Consider the following 14,108-nt stretch of genomic DNA (forward strand, 5'->3'; position numbering starts at 1 on the left):
GTAAGTCTTCCTTAATCTGGAGCTTGGGGCTGGGAGCCATGTAATTAGTATATGCCTGACCACTGCAGCGTCTGTGTCTGTTTGCAAACCCACATCTTCACAGCAACCCAAACACCACAACTGCCTATGGAAACAAGCCCCTCTCCTTGAGCTTCCAAGCTGTACCCACCCGCCATACAATGGCCATAAACCATATCAGAATTTTATGTCACCATCCATTCCTCTCTTCACCAGCTTTGGATCTACTTCATTTTATGTATGGGTGATCTAAATATGCCTTAAAATAGTGAAAGAAAGTCTCCCATGAGGGATTCTGAAAAGATATGTTTCTCTTAACAGAGACCCAATGACAATATAACAACTGCTTAAGACTGTGGAAATTGCCCTGTGTGGAGTGGTTTCTGGATCACTAATTGTTGTTGGTTGTTTTCTTTACTTTTTTGGGGGGCCCACCACCCAGCTCCCAAATAAATCACACACACAGAGGCTTATACTTAATTACAAATGCCTGGCCTTAGCTTGGCTTGTTTCTAGCCAGCTTCTCTTAAATTATCCCGTCTATCTTTGGCCTTCAGGCTTTTATGTTTTACCTTTTTTTTTGTTTTTTGTTTTTTTGAGACAGGATTTCTCAGTGTAGTTTTGGTGCCTGTCCTGGATCTCTCTGTGTAGACCAGGCTGGCCTCGAACTCACAGAGATCCTCCTGGCTCTGCCTCCCGAGTGCTGGGATTAAAGGCATGCGCCACCATCACCTGTGAGGCTTTTATCTTTCTCTAGTCATGTATCCCTTTTCTTTCCTTCTTAATCCATGTCTGGCTGTGTAGCTGGGTGGCTGGCCCCTGAAGTTCTCCCTCTTTCCTCCCTTATCCCTTGATCTTTCTTCTCAGATTTCTCCTTCTATTTATTCTCTCTGCCTGCCAGCCCCACCTATCCTTTCTCCTGCCTTGCTATTGGCCATTTAGTTCTTTATTAGACCACCAGGTGTTTTAGATAGGCAATGTGTCACAGCTTCACAGAGTTAAACAAATACAACATAAACAAAAGTAACACAGCTTAAAACAATATTCTACAACAACTAATATCCCTGTTTTTGTTTGTTTGCTTGTTTGTCTGAAACAAGGTTTCTCATTCTGTAGCCCTGGGTGAAGTGGAAATCACCATGTAGAACGGAGCCGGCCTCTTCAAGATCCACCCTCCTCTGCCTCCCCACTGCTGAGGTTTAAGGTATGCACCACCATGCCTGGCCACTAATATCTTCTTTCAATTGTGAAGCAAGTCTTAGGTTGAATGTAAGATGAATCTTAAATGGTTCAATAAAAAAAACCTGGAGCCAGATACTGGGGTGAAAAATAAGAGATCAGAAAAGCAGAAAGAAGCCAACCACATACTTACTGCTAGGAAATCCTTAGCCAAAGGGACAGCTACTTCCTGTATTCTCACACCTATAAACCTTTCTGTGTTCTGCCATCTTACTTCCTTTTTCCACCCAGCTACATCACTTCCTCTCTCTGCCCAACTCTATCACTTCCTGTCTGTACAGACCTCCAGACCTCTATGGTTAGTGCTGGGATTAAAGGCGTGTGCTACCACACCTGGCTCTCTTCCCTGTCTGTGACCTTGAACTCACAGAGATCTGGATGGATCTCTGCCTCCTGAATGCTAGGATTAAAGGCGTGTGCTACCACTGCCTAACCACTATGTTTAATATAGTGGCTGGCTCTGTCCTCTGATCTCCAGATAAGCTTTATTGGGGTGCACAAATAAAATATCACCACAGTTGAAGCAACTTTGGAGAATGGCAGAGAAGGTGGGGGAAGAAAATGACATGACACTTTGTAACATTCTTGACCCACTCTCTTCTGTGTGTGTTCATGTGTGTATGTATTTGTGATTGCACCTGCGTGCATGGGAGGAGGCCAGAGGTCAACACTGTCTTCCTCAATTGCTTCTCTGCCTTACTTTTATATTTAAGGATTTATTTTTATGAGTATGTGTGTTTTGCCTGAATTATTTCTGGGCACCATGTGTGTGCCTGCAGATGTTGGAAGAGGGAGTCAGATCCCCTAAAACCAGAGTGGGAGATGATTGTGAGCCACCAATTGGGTGCTGGGAGTTGAACCTGGGTCCTGTGGCAGAGCAGCCAGTGCTCTTAACCACTGAGCTATCACTCCAGCCTCTTTGCCTTATAGTTTTTGAGATAGGGTCTTCCACTGAACCTGGAGTTCACTGATTGGCTTGAGCCCATGAATCATCTACCATGCCTTGCTTTTCTATGTGCTGGGGATTAAAACTAGCACCTCATGCTTGCCTAGCTGGCACTTTACTTACTGAACCACCTCCCCAGCACCGGAGTTGTACTGTCATACCCACCAGAGGCCCTGCCTGTGCCTTCCAATGATGTATGTCTAAAGCTATGGCATGGCATTCTCATTGCATCCAAATTTGCCAGACACTGACTTCTAAGTCAACAACTATGGATTTTCATCACATAAGTAACCTTAGGCAAATTAACTTTTGTGTAATCTAATTCTCCTTCTGTAATGCAAAGAATAACATCTGATTGTAAAGAATGAGGTCAAGAGGGATTGATTGATGAAAGTGCCCATAGGCGGAGTGCTGTGAGGTCTACAATCAGATAAAGATACAGTCAGGAAGTCTTCTAAGCCTGACTGCTGACTCAGGAACCAACACACCTGGCTTTATAAGAGAATTTCATGAGCCATCCTGGAACTTATGATCCAGTATCACTTCCAAAAGCATTCTAGGCTCCAGGTAATCACCAATGAAACTTGAGTTTAACAGAGGAGTATATGATATAGCATTCTTAGGCAGCAGGAGTTAGGATTTCCCGTTTCTAATTCTAGATCTGATCCTATCACACTTAGGCAAGTAGTAGGACCTTTCAGAAGCTGTCTTACTCATCTGCATGCCTGACCTATCTAACCTACAGCCCTATGAGGGTCTGAAGGAAAATAACATTTGGTGTAAGAGGTTTTGTTTTGCCTTAACTTAGGCTAAGCAGACATGACCGCATCCACAACTAAGATTGGAGGAGGCACTGGCAACCCATCATTTCAGTGGAACAAGCCAGGAATGCTTTGGGGTAAAAATGAACTATTAACTGTAGGACTATGCCTTCCTTCTCTTGCTTTCTGAAGCCAAGGAGCTTCCATTCCTCTCAGGGAATGACATAATTTTAAGTGATCATGAGAGGTCACTGGTGGAAATCAAACTTTTCCAGCAATTAACCTCCCAATTGCATCTTCGCCTGCACAACTGCAGCACAAACTCAGGTAAGACAGTCATAACCATTCCGTGCAGCCTGGCTTCCGGTTCCTGCACTTAGCCCCGCCCATCACAGACAAGTCCCGCCCACCAAACGCGGGGGACACGTCGCTCTGCGTTTTCCAATCAGAGCTGCACTTCTGAACTTTGACCGCCCAACTCATCAAGCCCTGCCCAACGCAGACAAGCCCCGCCCACAAGAGGGGCGCTTCGCTCCCAGTTTCTACTTTACGGGCGCGTACTTGCAACCTTTGACCGCTCGCACCGGAAATACTATTCGTGTGCCGGCTCTTTGCATGGTGAGCATTCTGATTTTGGCTGCCGCAGTAGGAGCGGTGACGATCTTGCTGGTCCAGAGACTATGGGCTGTGTTTCGGCCCCATCACGTCACTCCCCGAGAGTCGCTCGGACTCTTGATAGTAGCCGGATCTGGTAAGTATCCCGGAGGTGGCCGACGTACTTGTGTCCAGCACTACAAACCCCAGAGTGCACCGCGAATCTCTTCGGCCTTCTTAGCGCCTTTAAGAGCGCTGCATGCTGAGATTTGTAGTTTTTCTCTGTTCCCGGAACCGGTCAGCCCGTAGCTGATGCCCCCTAGCCACCTTGTCATTAAGACAAGTAATTTACACTTGTCTGTAATTAAGCCTCTCCGCAATGTACAGCTTTCTAACAAATAATTAGCGACGGAGTACACTGAAGCCTCTTGATGCTGACATACATTGTCTTCTTTGCTGCCGCGCGTTATTAATCTAGGGTTTTTGTATTTAGTTTAAGAAGCGTGAACATTCCATGGTAAACGAGGCAGAGTTGTCGCACTTATATAAATATGCTAAGTCCTTGAGGATAACAAAGTGGACGTTCCATACGACAATACCTTCAGAGTGAAAATTTAATTTTTAAAAATTAAAGTTTCAATATGAAAATTTAAAAATTTTAAAACTTAAAATTTTAGATGAACAGTTTTAACGGGTAAAAAAAAAAAGGGGGGGGGGAGTCAGACATGGCTTTACACAACCAAAGTGATAGCCGATCTTATACATCAGTGCTATCTGGAATACATATGTTGATCCAGGGGCGGGAAAACAAAATGAAATCAAGCCTAAGAGAAAATGATGCGGTCAAGAGACACAGCAAATCTGAGGTGTTTAAGGCTGCCTCTGCAACTGGGCTTATAGTTTTACGGTAAAACTTTAAAAATAGAACAATCTAATAAAGGAATTATATAAATCAGTAATGTAGTTGTGTATTATCATTATATAGTGTTATATATTGTGTATAAATATAGTATATGTTGTACTTTTTTTTATATGATAGGCAGCACAGTAAATTTGTTTATATAGCACTACAAACAGATTACGTTGGGCTACCATGTTATGATGATTGTCGTGTCACTAGGCAATAAGGATTGTTCAGTTCCCTTTTAATCCCGTGGGACCACTGCCAAGTATACTATCATTGACTAAAGCATTATGTGATGAATAACTACACACATGAAATAATAGTTATAATATAAGCAAATGTACCAAACTTACATGTAATTATAATTCCTTACTTATTTACTTAGCATATTTTGAGTCATTGGAAAGGCCAGACACTAAACTGAGCTCTGGAAAAAAACAAAACAAAACAAAACTGAAAATAGAATAAATTCAATAAAACAAATAATAGAATAAAACAAAACTGGTATCACTTGCCACAGAGTAATGTCTGTGTGCCAAGCACTGGGAAAAGGACAGAGATATAGAGGTGAATGAAATAGAAAAGCTAACAGAAAATGAAACAGAATGAGTAGTTACCACACAGAGAACCAAAACCTCATAATTATATAAGAAGTACAAGTTATTTTAAGTGAGATGCAAAGCCAGAGCATTTACTTTGAGCAGAAGTAAAATATTTATCATCTTTTTTTTTTTTTCTAAGTAGGAGCACACCGGGCGTCGTGTTGAAAATAGCCACGAGAAGTAAAGGAAGTGGGGATGTGATTATAAAAGCTGTATTCATAATTCATGTGAGAGCGGCTTAGAGCGAGATGGGAGCCGAGGAGGTGGTAAGGAGTAGAGGGACAGGAGAAGTGGCTCAGCAGTTAGAGGACTTGTTCTTGCAGAGGACCAGAGTTTGACTCCCAGCACCTGTGGGGTGGCTCACAACCATCTGTAACTCCAGCTCCAAGGATCTTGTAGGGATTCAGTGAAGTCCTGAGTGAATGTGTATTCTTGATGTAGTCGTGCCATATTGTGGTAGTTTGAATGAAGATGGCCCCAGAGACCCATAGGGACTGGCACTATTGGGAGGAGGTGTGGCCTTGTTGAAGTAGGTCTGGGGTTATTGGAGGAAGTGCGTCAGTGGCAGCAGACTTTGAAGTCTCAGAAGCTCAAGCCAGGCCTAGTGGCTCAGTGTTCTCGTCCTGCTGCCTGCAGATCCAGATGTAGAACTCTCAGCTACCTCTCCAGCACCATATCTGCTTGTATACCATCATGCTTCCCACCATGAAAATACTGGGGCAAACCTCTGAACTGTACGTCAGCCCCAATGAAATGTTTTCCTTTATGGGTTGATGTGGTCATGGTGTCTCTTCACACTAATAAAACCCTAACTAAGACATACATCAGGGACCTCAATGTCTCAGCCCCATGGTAGTGGCCAAGCCTAGCTGAGGTGCAGAGGGATTACAAAGCCTTTCTCTGGTCCCAGTGAGAATGTTGATAGAGTATTCAGAAAATATCCACTGAAGCTCTCCCCACCGCAATGTTTACAGCCTGAAAACTGCTCCCCTATAGAGACTGCTCCTAAAGAGCTAATTTTGCCTCCTTGTCCAGCTGTATATAATAACCCTGTCTCCTTGTATATTACTATGTAATAACCCTTCTTTCCTGTTCAACTGTATATAGTAAACTCTATGAGCTTCTAGGGTCCTGCAGCTCCTTCTTTAGAGTGCCCAGACCACCCAGTTCCAGCTTTTCTGTATGTGTGTCTGCATGTCTGTCCTTTTTTCATCCCCTCACCACCTAGTTAGGTCAATCCCAGGAGCTGTGCAGAGAGCACAGAGGGTCCTACGTACTTTTCTGACTCCCATGGTCACCAGGTAGTCAAATGGTGCACAGATGTGCATGCAAACAAAACCTTCATACGCATTAAATGAATTGTGGTGGTATTGTGTTCCCCAAAATATTGTGTACCCTAATAAACTTACCTGGGGTCAGAGAACAGAAAAGCCACTAGATACTTAGGCTAGAAAATGTTGGCACTCACACCTTTAATCCTAGTATTCCAGAGGCAGAAATCCATCTGGGATCTCTGTGAGTTCAAGGCCACATTGGAAAAAGCCAGGCATGATGACACACGCCTTTAATCTCAGAAAGCAAAGTGAGCCTTTAATCCCAGGGAGTGGTGGTAGAAAGCAGAAAGGTATATAAGGCGTGAAGACCAGAAACTAGAAGCATTTGGCTGGTTAAGCATTTGGCTGGTTAAGCTTTTAGGCTTTGAGCAGCAGTTCAGCTGAGATTCATTTGGATGAGGACTCAGAGGCTTCCAGTCTGAGGAAACAGGATCACCTGAGGAACTGGTGAGATGAGGTGGCTGTGGCTTGTTCTGCTTCTCTGATCTTCCAGCATTCACCTCAATAACTGGCCTCAGGTTTGTTTTTATTAATAAGACCCTCTAAGATTCATGCTACAATAAATCTTTAAAAAATTAGAAAGTAAAGAAGTGATTGGATGCTAGGTGTGTGTTAAGGTATAGCTAATAGTATTTTACCAGTTCCTATTGTTCACCAATGTCTCTTTTTTTAAAGATTCGCTTTTATTTATGCATATATAGTTGCGTGTTTGTGTGTATGCCCATCTACTAAAAGGATTTTATCCCCCCTATTTTAAAACAATGTTTATTTTTACTTATGTCTGTGTATGTGTTTGTGTGTATGTGTGTGTGTGAGTGTGTGTGTGTGTACATGTCTGCAGAGGCCGGAAGAGGTTATCGGATCCCCCTGGAGCTGGAGTTACATATGGTTTTGAGCTGCCTAATGTGGGTGCTGGAAATGAAACTGGTGTCCTCTGGAAGAGCAGCAAGTACTCTTAACCACTGAGCCATCTTTTTGGCCCCCTCCCCTAATATAACAAAAGACCCTCAGTAGCAGAGTCGGTCATTTTAATGACTTTATTTAGTAACAAGGTCAATGATTTTAGTGTCTGCACTTAGTAACTAGGTTAAATTTTCAGTGAGTGTTTCCTTTAAACAACAGAAGGGGGAGTATTCCAGAAAGTCTTGTGAAGCTCCTATTTCATTGTCGATATTAGATTTTATCTGTGAGGGAAAAACAAAAATAAAAACAAAAAAACTACTTGGCAAACTGCAACACTTTTTCAAGGCCCCAAATGAAAATACTAAAGTTGAAAGCAGATGTGTCAGTCACATGCCCCAGGGAAGAAGACTCGCAGGAAGTTACAAAGTGGACCTGTGACTCTAGTTCCTAAAGTGCACTCGCAGCGACACCACATTCCTTTCTGATTCATTCTAGAACCTGGAAGAACGGGCTTTCTCCTATGAAAAGACCCGAGGAGGGGAAACACGCATTTTGTGTGCTTATCTTTCTGTGTGTTCATGTCTTACTAAAACCTCATTTTCAGGACAACCAAGGGAATGAGGATGAAGGAGCTTCTAGGTAAAAGATTAGCAGCCTGACCAAAGGCAAGGAGGGTGAAATGAGCAAGATGAGTGTAGCGAATGCTAAAGGGATTGGCTTGGCTCCACCACAGGGCTTGTGAAATAGAAGGGCAACCGTTACAGCTGATAAGGGATTTGATTGTATAGCTTCAATGGTGTGTGGTGTCTGGTCTTCTGTAGTAATCGGGATAGTTCTCCATGAACTAGAGGGACATGCACTTGGCTCTCCTTCCCTATCCGTGTGTTTTGCATCTTCAGATCCAAAATACTGGAAAAAAGAATGCATTCATAATGAACATGTACAAACTTTCATTATTCCTTAAAAAATACAATATACTATTTAGCTATCGTTTACATTGTATTAACTAAGTAATTAAGGGATGATTTAAAATGTATAGGAGGAAGTGTGTAGGTGATATGTAAAAATGACAGTTTATTTGTAAAGAACTTGAGCACATGGAGATTTGGGGTTCTGTGGGGGACCCAGAATCCTGTGCCCCACAGGTACTGAGGGAATGACTGTAATTGATTTTTAATAAAAGCCTTCTGTTTTAATTAATGTGTATGTTTGTGTGGAGAGTGGCTTGGGAGGTTAGAAGAAGGTGTCATGTCTCCTGGAGCTGGAGTTATAGGCAGTTGTGAGTCACTCCGTGCGGTTGCTGGGAGCTGAACTCCAGCCCTCTGCAAGAACAGGGAGAGCTCTTAACTGCTGAACCACCTCTCCAGCCCCCACTGGAACTGACTTTTAAAGTTGCAATTTTGTGAATAAAGTGTTAACATTTTTTAGATAGCATAATTTAAGAAACTGAATACAGACTCCTTTGATGGAACTGGTCACCAGTTGAAGACCTCAGTGTTCTGAGACCTCTGCTACGCTAGGACCTGAGGTTGGAGTGGCCAGCAGTGTTCTTCCAGGGAGCTTACACCCTGAAGTCAGAGCGTTAAGTCATTTCTCCACACAGAACCCTCCTTGTCTTGTCTTCATCCTGCTTGCCTGACCTGACTCCACCTTTACCCTTGTTCCCGGCATTCCTGTTTCCCCATGAAGACAGCTCAGGTCTTACTGCCATGCTCTGAGGATCTTGCCTCTGTCCGAAGGCCTCCTGCTCCTGCCCATCTGTTGTTCTCACATTTCCAGTTTCCGTAGCTTTTTTCCAGGGCCGTGCTTGGTTTGAGGGTGCTGCTTTTTTCCCCCGTAACCCTTTGTCATCCCATTTTAGTGGCTTTTTTCCTGCCTTGCATTCTCTTTATGTGTATATCTTGCCCTCCCCCCCCAGGTTTCTTGATTTCCTGAAATCAAGAAAGTGTCTTATACTTCCATGTACCATCCTTGTTTTTTTTTTTGAATGATAGTATCAATTTTTAAAATGCATTTATTATCTTCTGTATAAAAGTAGTATGTAGCTAGAGTTTTCCTGCCTGGCCCACAGTCAGGACAAATCTCTCTCACCCGCCAGTCCCACAGCCGCTCAGACCCAACCAAGTAAACACAGAGACTTATATTGCTTACAAACTGTATGGCCATGGCAGGCTTCTTGCTAACTGTTCTTATATCTTAAATTAATCCATTTCTATAAATCTATACCTTGCCACATGGCTCGTGGCTTACCGGCATCTTCACATGCTGTTTGTCATGGCGGCGGCTGGCAGTGTCCCTCACTCAGCCTTCCACTTCCCAGAATTCTTCTCCTCCTTGTCCTGCCTATACTTCCTCCTGCCTGACTACTGGCCAATCAGTGTTTTATTTACTAACCAATCAGAGCAACACATTTGCCATACAGAACATCCCACAGCAGCAGTACTTATACAAGGGCATAATTTGTATTTCTATGTTCATGTTCACATGTCTTTTGGGAAATATGCAGTTACATTAGTGCCCCACCTCTGAAAAACACGACACTGGTATAATGTGGTAAGATGTTTCCATGTGTCCATAGTAGGTTACTTCTTTAAATTAAGATTTTATTTTTAATTGTGTGTATGTGCGTGTCTATGTGGGGAGTATGTGCATGTGTTTACAGGTGACCATGGAAGCATCAGAATCCTTGAAGCTGGAGTTTCCCAACGTGGGTGCTCAGGACTAAACCAGGGTCCTCTACAAGAGAAGTTCACACTCTTAAGCACTGAGCTGTCTCTCCAGCCCACACTGTGTTTCTTCTCCCTTTTTTCCTTGGATTTATTTTATAAGTATGCTTGGCTTGCTTGTGTGTGTGTCTGTGTACCGCGTGCCCGCCTGGTGCCAGTGGAGGGCAGAAGAGGGTGTCAGGTCCCCTGGACCTCGAGGATGGACATGAGACACAAGAGCAGCAAGTACTCCTGACCACTCAGCTGCCTCTCCGATGACCCCTCCCCACGCTGTTTCTTCCTCTGAGGCCGCCTTGTATTTGTTTCCAGGTGGACACACCACGGAGATCTTGAGGCTGGTTGGAAGCTTGTCCCATGCTTACTCACCTAGGCATTATGTCATTGCTGAGTCTGACGAGATGAGTACCAGCAAAATTCATGCTTTTGAACGTTCTCGAGCCGAGAGAGACTCTACTGCCGAGGTACGTGATCATTCCTGTAAACCGCAAGCTGCCCATCGAGGTTAATTATCTCTGAAAATAACTCCATGGTGTTTCAGTGCCCTGCCCACAATAGGCAATACAGTGTGTACTGGTGGAGAAATATGTATCCTTTACTATCAAGAGAAAAAAATTTCCTTAAATCTTCAAATTAAAGGTAGTTCTTACTCTCTTATATTATTATTTTAGAGAAAACAGTTTTTCATTGAATTTCAATTGTGAAAATTGTTTTGATTTATAGTTACATATATAAGGCATTCAGGATTACACTTCTTGGGTCTTCATTAAAGTTCTTTATTAATGTGTTATATTTATCATACTTAGATCTGTGAACTCTTTGTCTTCAAATCATATTTTTTTAAATTTTTTTTTGTTTTTTGTTTTTTTGAGACAGGGTTTCTCTGTGTAGCTTTGCGCCATTCCTGGAACTCACTTGTTAGCCCAGCTGGCCTTGGACTCACAGAGATCCGCCTGGCTCTGCCTCCCGAGTGCTGGGATTAAAGGTGTGCGCCACCACTGCCTGGCCAAATCATATTTGTATTCACCTTTAGAATTATTTCTCTATGCTCTGTTGATAACTTTATTTTAGCATTTTAATCAGTGATATAAAAAAAAGTGAGGCCAAAAAAAAAAAAAAAAAAAAGAAAAAGAAAAGGTGAAATCGCATCTTTATTGAAAAAGAGTTGCTCCTTGTGTGATTTGCATCTTTTTCTGTAGAAGTTACCCAGCATAGGGCTGTATCCGGTAGCTCAAAAGAGGACAGTGGATGAAACTCAGGCCATCAGAGTCTGGGACCCAGAGAACAGAATTCGTCTCCCTAGGGGCAAGCCCTGTACAAGATAAAACTGGGAAGCTATTGGTTCATGTTCTCACCAACAGATGAAGATGGTTTCTAGGCAGAAGACTGAAGATAATGTACAAGAGTAAGATAGAAACCAGGTGATGAGTCTTGCCTTCTGTGGCTGAGGGACTCTGCTGTATCATGTTGAGCCTGGTTGGCTGGTTCTTGGTTGGACATCAAGGTCCACTAAATGGAGCTCCCCCCTTCTCCCTTTAGTCCCCACCCCACCACATACTCTCTCACACACCAATTTTTTAATAAGTCGTTGTAACTCGTAATTTTTATCCCAAGCTAACATACTGTTAAAATATGCTCTTGCAAAATATGCTCTACATCAAACAAGATCAGAATATGAATTCAGCCGTCCAAAAACGTGTGGCACTTTCCCTATGTGTGAGACCAGCTGACGCTTCCATTTCTGTTTTAGGGAGCAAGGCTGTAAGTTCCCAGGACTGCTCTCACAGTAGTAAGACCGCAAACCAGGCAGCTCAAACACATGGATTCTCTTAGAGTTCTGCAGGCTGGAAGTCTGAAGTCAAGGGGTCACGGCATCACGCCTCCTCAGAAGTCTCTAGGAAAGACGCCCTCCTTGCCTTTTCCTGGCTTCCAGTGTTTGCTGGCAGCCCTCAGCCTGCATTAGCTCGTAGCTGTGTCATTCCAGTCTCTCCTGCTGTAGCCACATGGCCTTTCTGTCTTCGTCTGCCTGTCCTATGAGGATGCTGGTTGATTTAAGCTGTTTTTAAATGCTGGTGTATCTCATCGTCAAAGTGGTACCCCAGTAAGAAAGGAACATCTCTATTTGTACCTTCCCTCTGTTACTTCCTTTCTTGCTGAGGCAACCCAGCCACCGTTAGGAGCGATGATGTCCCATTCTGAAGGGATCTCTTTTCTTGAGTCTAGTACCGGAAAAAGATGTAGGGAAGAGTTGTCCTTTGTGCTGCTTAGTGCTGAGTACCACTCTCCTGCATACACCTCCCTATCCCCACCCCACCTTTGTGTCTGCGTGTCTGTCTGGATAGGGCAGTGTAGGGGATTTGTGAGGCCAGCAAGGCATGCTGAAGGAAAGCTGCCACCTACTGGCCGTATCCTGTGGTACTAGGAGCTGTCTCAGCCATCTTTTCTCTCCTCCTCAGAGCTTAGTAGGACTAGGATAAGGAAGGCTCTGGTTGAGGAACACAGTGGTGACCACGCGTGTGCTGAAAGAGCCCATCTGAGTCATGAATACAGAAGGATCTGGAACTAAACTGTACAGTATAGCAACCATCTGCCACATGTGGCTTTTCACATCTCGGTTTAAATTAATTAAACGAAATTGGAAAGTTGGTCCAGCAGTTCCACTAGCCCATTTCTTTTTTTTTTTTTTTTTTCCACTAGCCCATTTCTAACACTTGCTAACCCCCCGAGGCTGGCAGCCCAGGAGACAATAGAGCATTTCTGTTGTTGCGGGAACTTACATGATGCCCATCTACACGTATGTTTAGATTATAAGTTGAAAATGAAACCTGATCAGACAATGTGAAGAGAACCAGGAGATTCAAAGCAGACACTTCTGCCAAAAGTTAATATAAAAGGACAGAATATGTTTTTTACTTCGTGCTGTCATTGAAATTCAGGGGAAAGTCCATTAATTAAACAGATATAGTTTGCTTTGCAAAGAAGCAATCTCAAAACAAGAAAGATTCCCTGGAAGAATTAACAAAAAAGATTACCACAGTTAGACTTTCCAAGTTAATATTTATGGATTACCCAGGGTCCGGGGATTTCGCTACTTCCAGCATGGGATATCTGAGGGTAAAAATCTACGTACACTATGCTCTTATATCTGTTAACTTTATTCCTCTAAGACAAAACTTTATCTACACAGCTACAGCTCCATCAGGTATTCAGAGCAGGAATAGCTCTAGACGCACCAAGCCCCTTATCTGTCTACTTTATTTCTCCGGGGTGAAATCCATAGCTTCAGTTCCATCCAGTTCCTTCTCATAGTCCTGCTAACGACTAAGCTCTTATGCTCAGCCTCATCTTCATCCTCTGTTTCTTCATTCTCCATCTCTATTACTCTCTACTCCTTGCTCAAGAGTTCTGCCTTACCATCTACACTACCTCTGCGTTCTTCCCTTCTCCCTGGTTGCGCTGTTCTTTCTGCCCTACAGAAAATGCCTGTCTTTCTTTCCCTGGCCAGGTGGTTCTCTGCCTCCTCAGGAAGGTCGTTCTACCTTCCACCTTGATAATGTGGAAACCTCTCTTGTTCTCAGTCAGTTGCTCTGGAGAGCCACTAGGCCTCGAGGTGAGGAGATGGTCTGAGCTTCGTTTGTACGAGAAACAAAGCTATGTGTCTCCTGCCAACTTGTCTTTGCCAAGTTCTGACTCCAGCAGGGAGGTTAGTTACCTAGAAGTTCAGCAGGTCTGAGGAGCTGAACTGTTTGCCAATTGGTCTGGAAATATTTGGGCATGCAAGAGTTTCATAGCAGAAGACAGCTGAAATATTAAGAGCTGGATAACACCAAATATTCATAATAAATGGCTTGCCTTTTGACAGACCCTTTGCCAGTCAAAGCATAGCTTTAATACACAGCTGAATATCTATAATATATTCTTGTGGCCCGCCACACTTACTAGGCTAATATTGCTGAAAATATTCACGGATCAATAGTTGAACTTAAAGGAATTCTCTGGGGGAAAGCACACACAATTGGGGGAAAATCATGAAATGTTAAAAATGGGAGGAAAGGAAAAAAAAGAGTCCACAGTAGATTTTGCA

General features: G+C 43.3%; 1 protein-coding gene across 1 annotated transcript in view; it reads left to right on the forward strand.

Annotated features, from left to right (window-relative positions):
- Positions 1 to 3,388: 3,388 nt before the first annotated feature.
- Positions 3,389 to 14,108, forward strand: part of Alg14 (ALG14 UDP-N-acetylglucosaminyltransferase subunit) — a 93,897-nt gene continuing 83,177 nt past the window's right edge. The window contains exons 1-2 of the mRNA XM_059266171.1: positions 3,389 to 3,715; positions 10,337 to 10,488. Coding sequence (XP_059122154.1) covers positions 3,580 to 3,715; positions 10,337 to 10,488 — 288 coding nt within the window. The 5' untranslated portion in view covers positions 3,389 to 3,579. The remainder of the gene's footprint in view (positions 3,716 to 10,336; positions 10,489 to 14,108) is intronic.

This window comes from Peromyscus eremicus, chromosome 6 (genome assembly GCF_949786415.1).
Source record: "Peromyscus eremicus chromosome 6, PerEre_H2_v1, whole genome shotgun sequence".
In the NCBI taxonomy this organism is placed as follows: Eukaryota; Metazoa; Chordata; class Mammalia; order Rodentia; family Cricetidae; genus Peromyscus; species Peromyscus eremicus.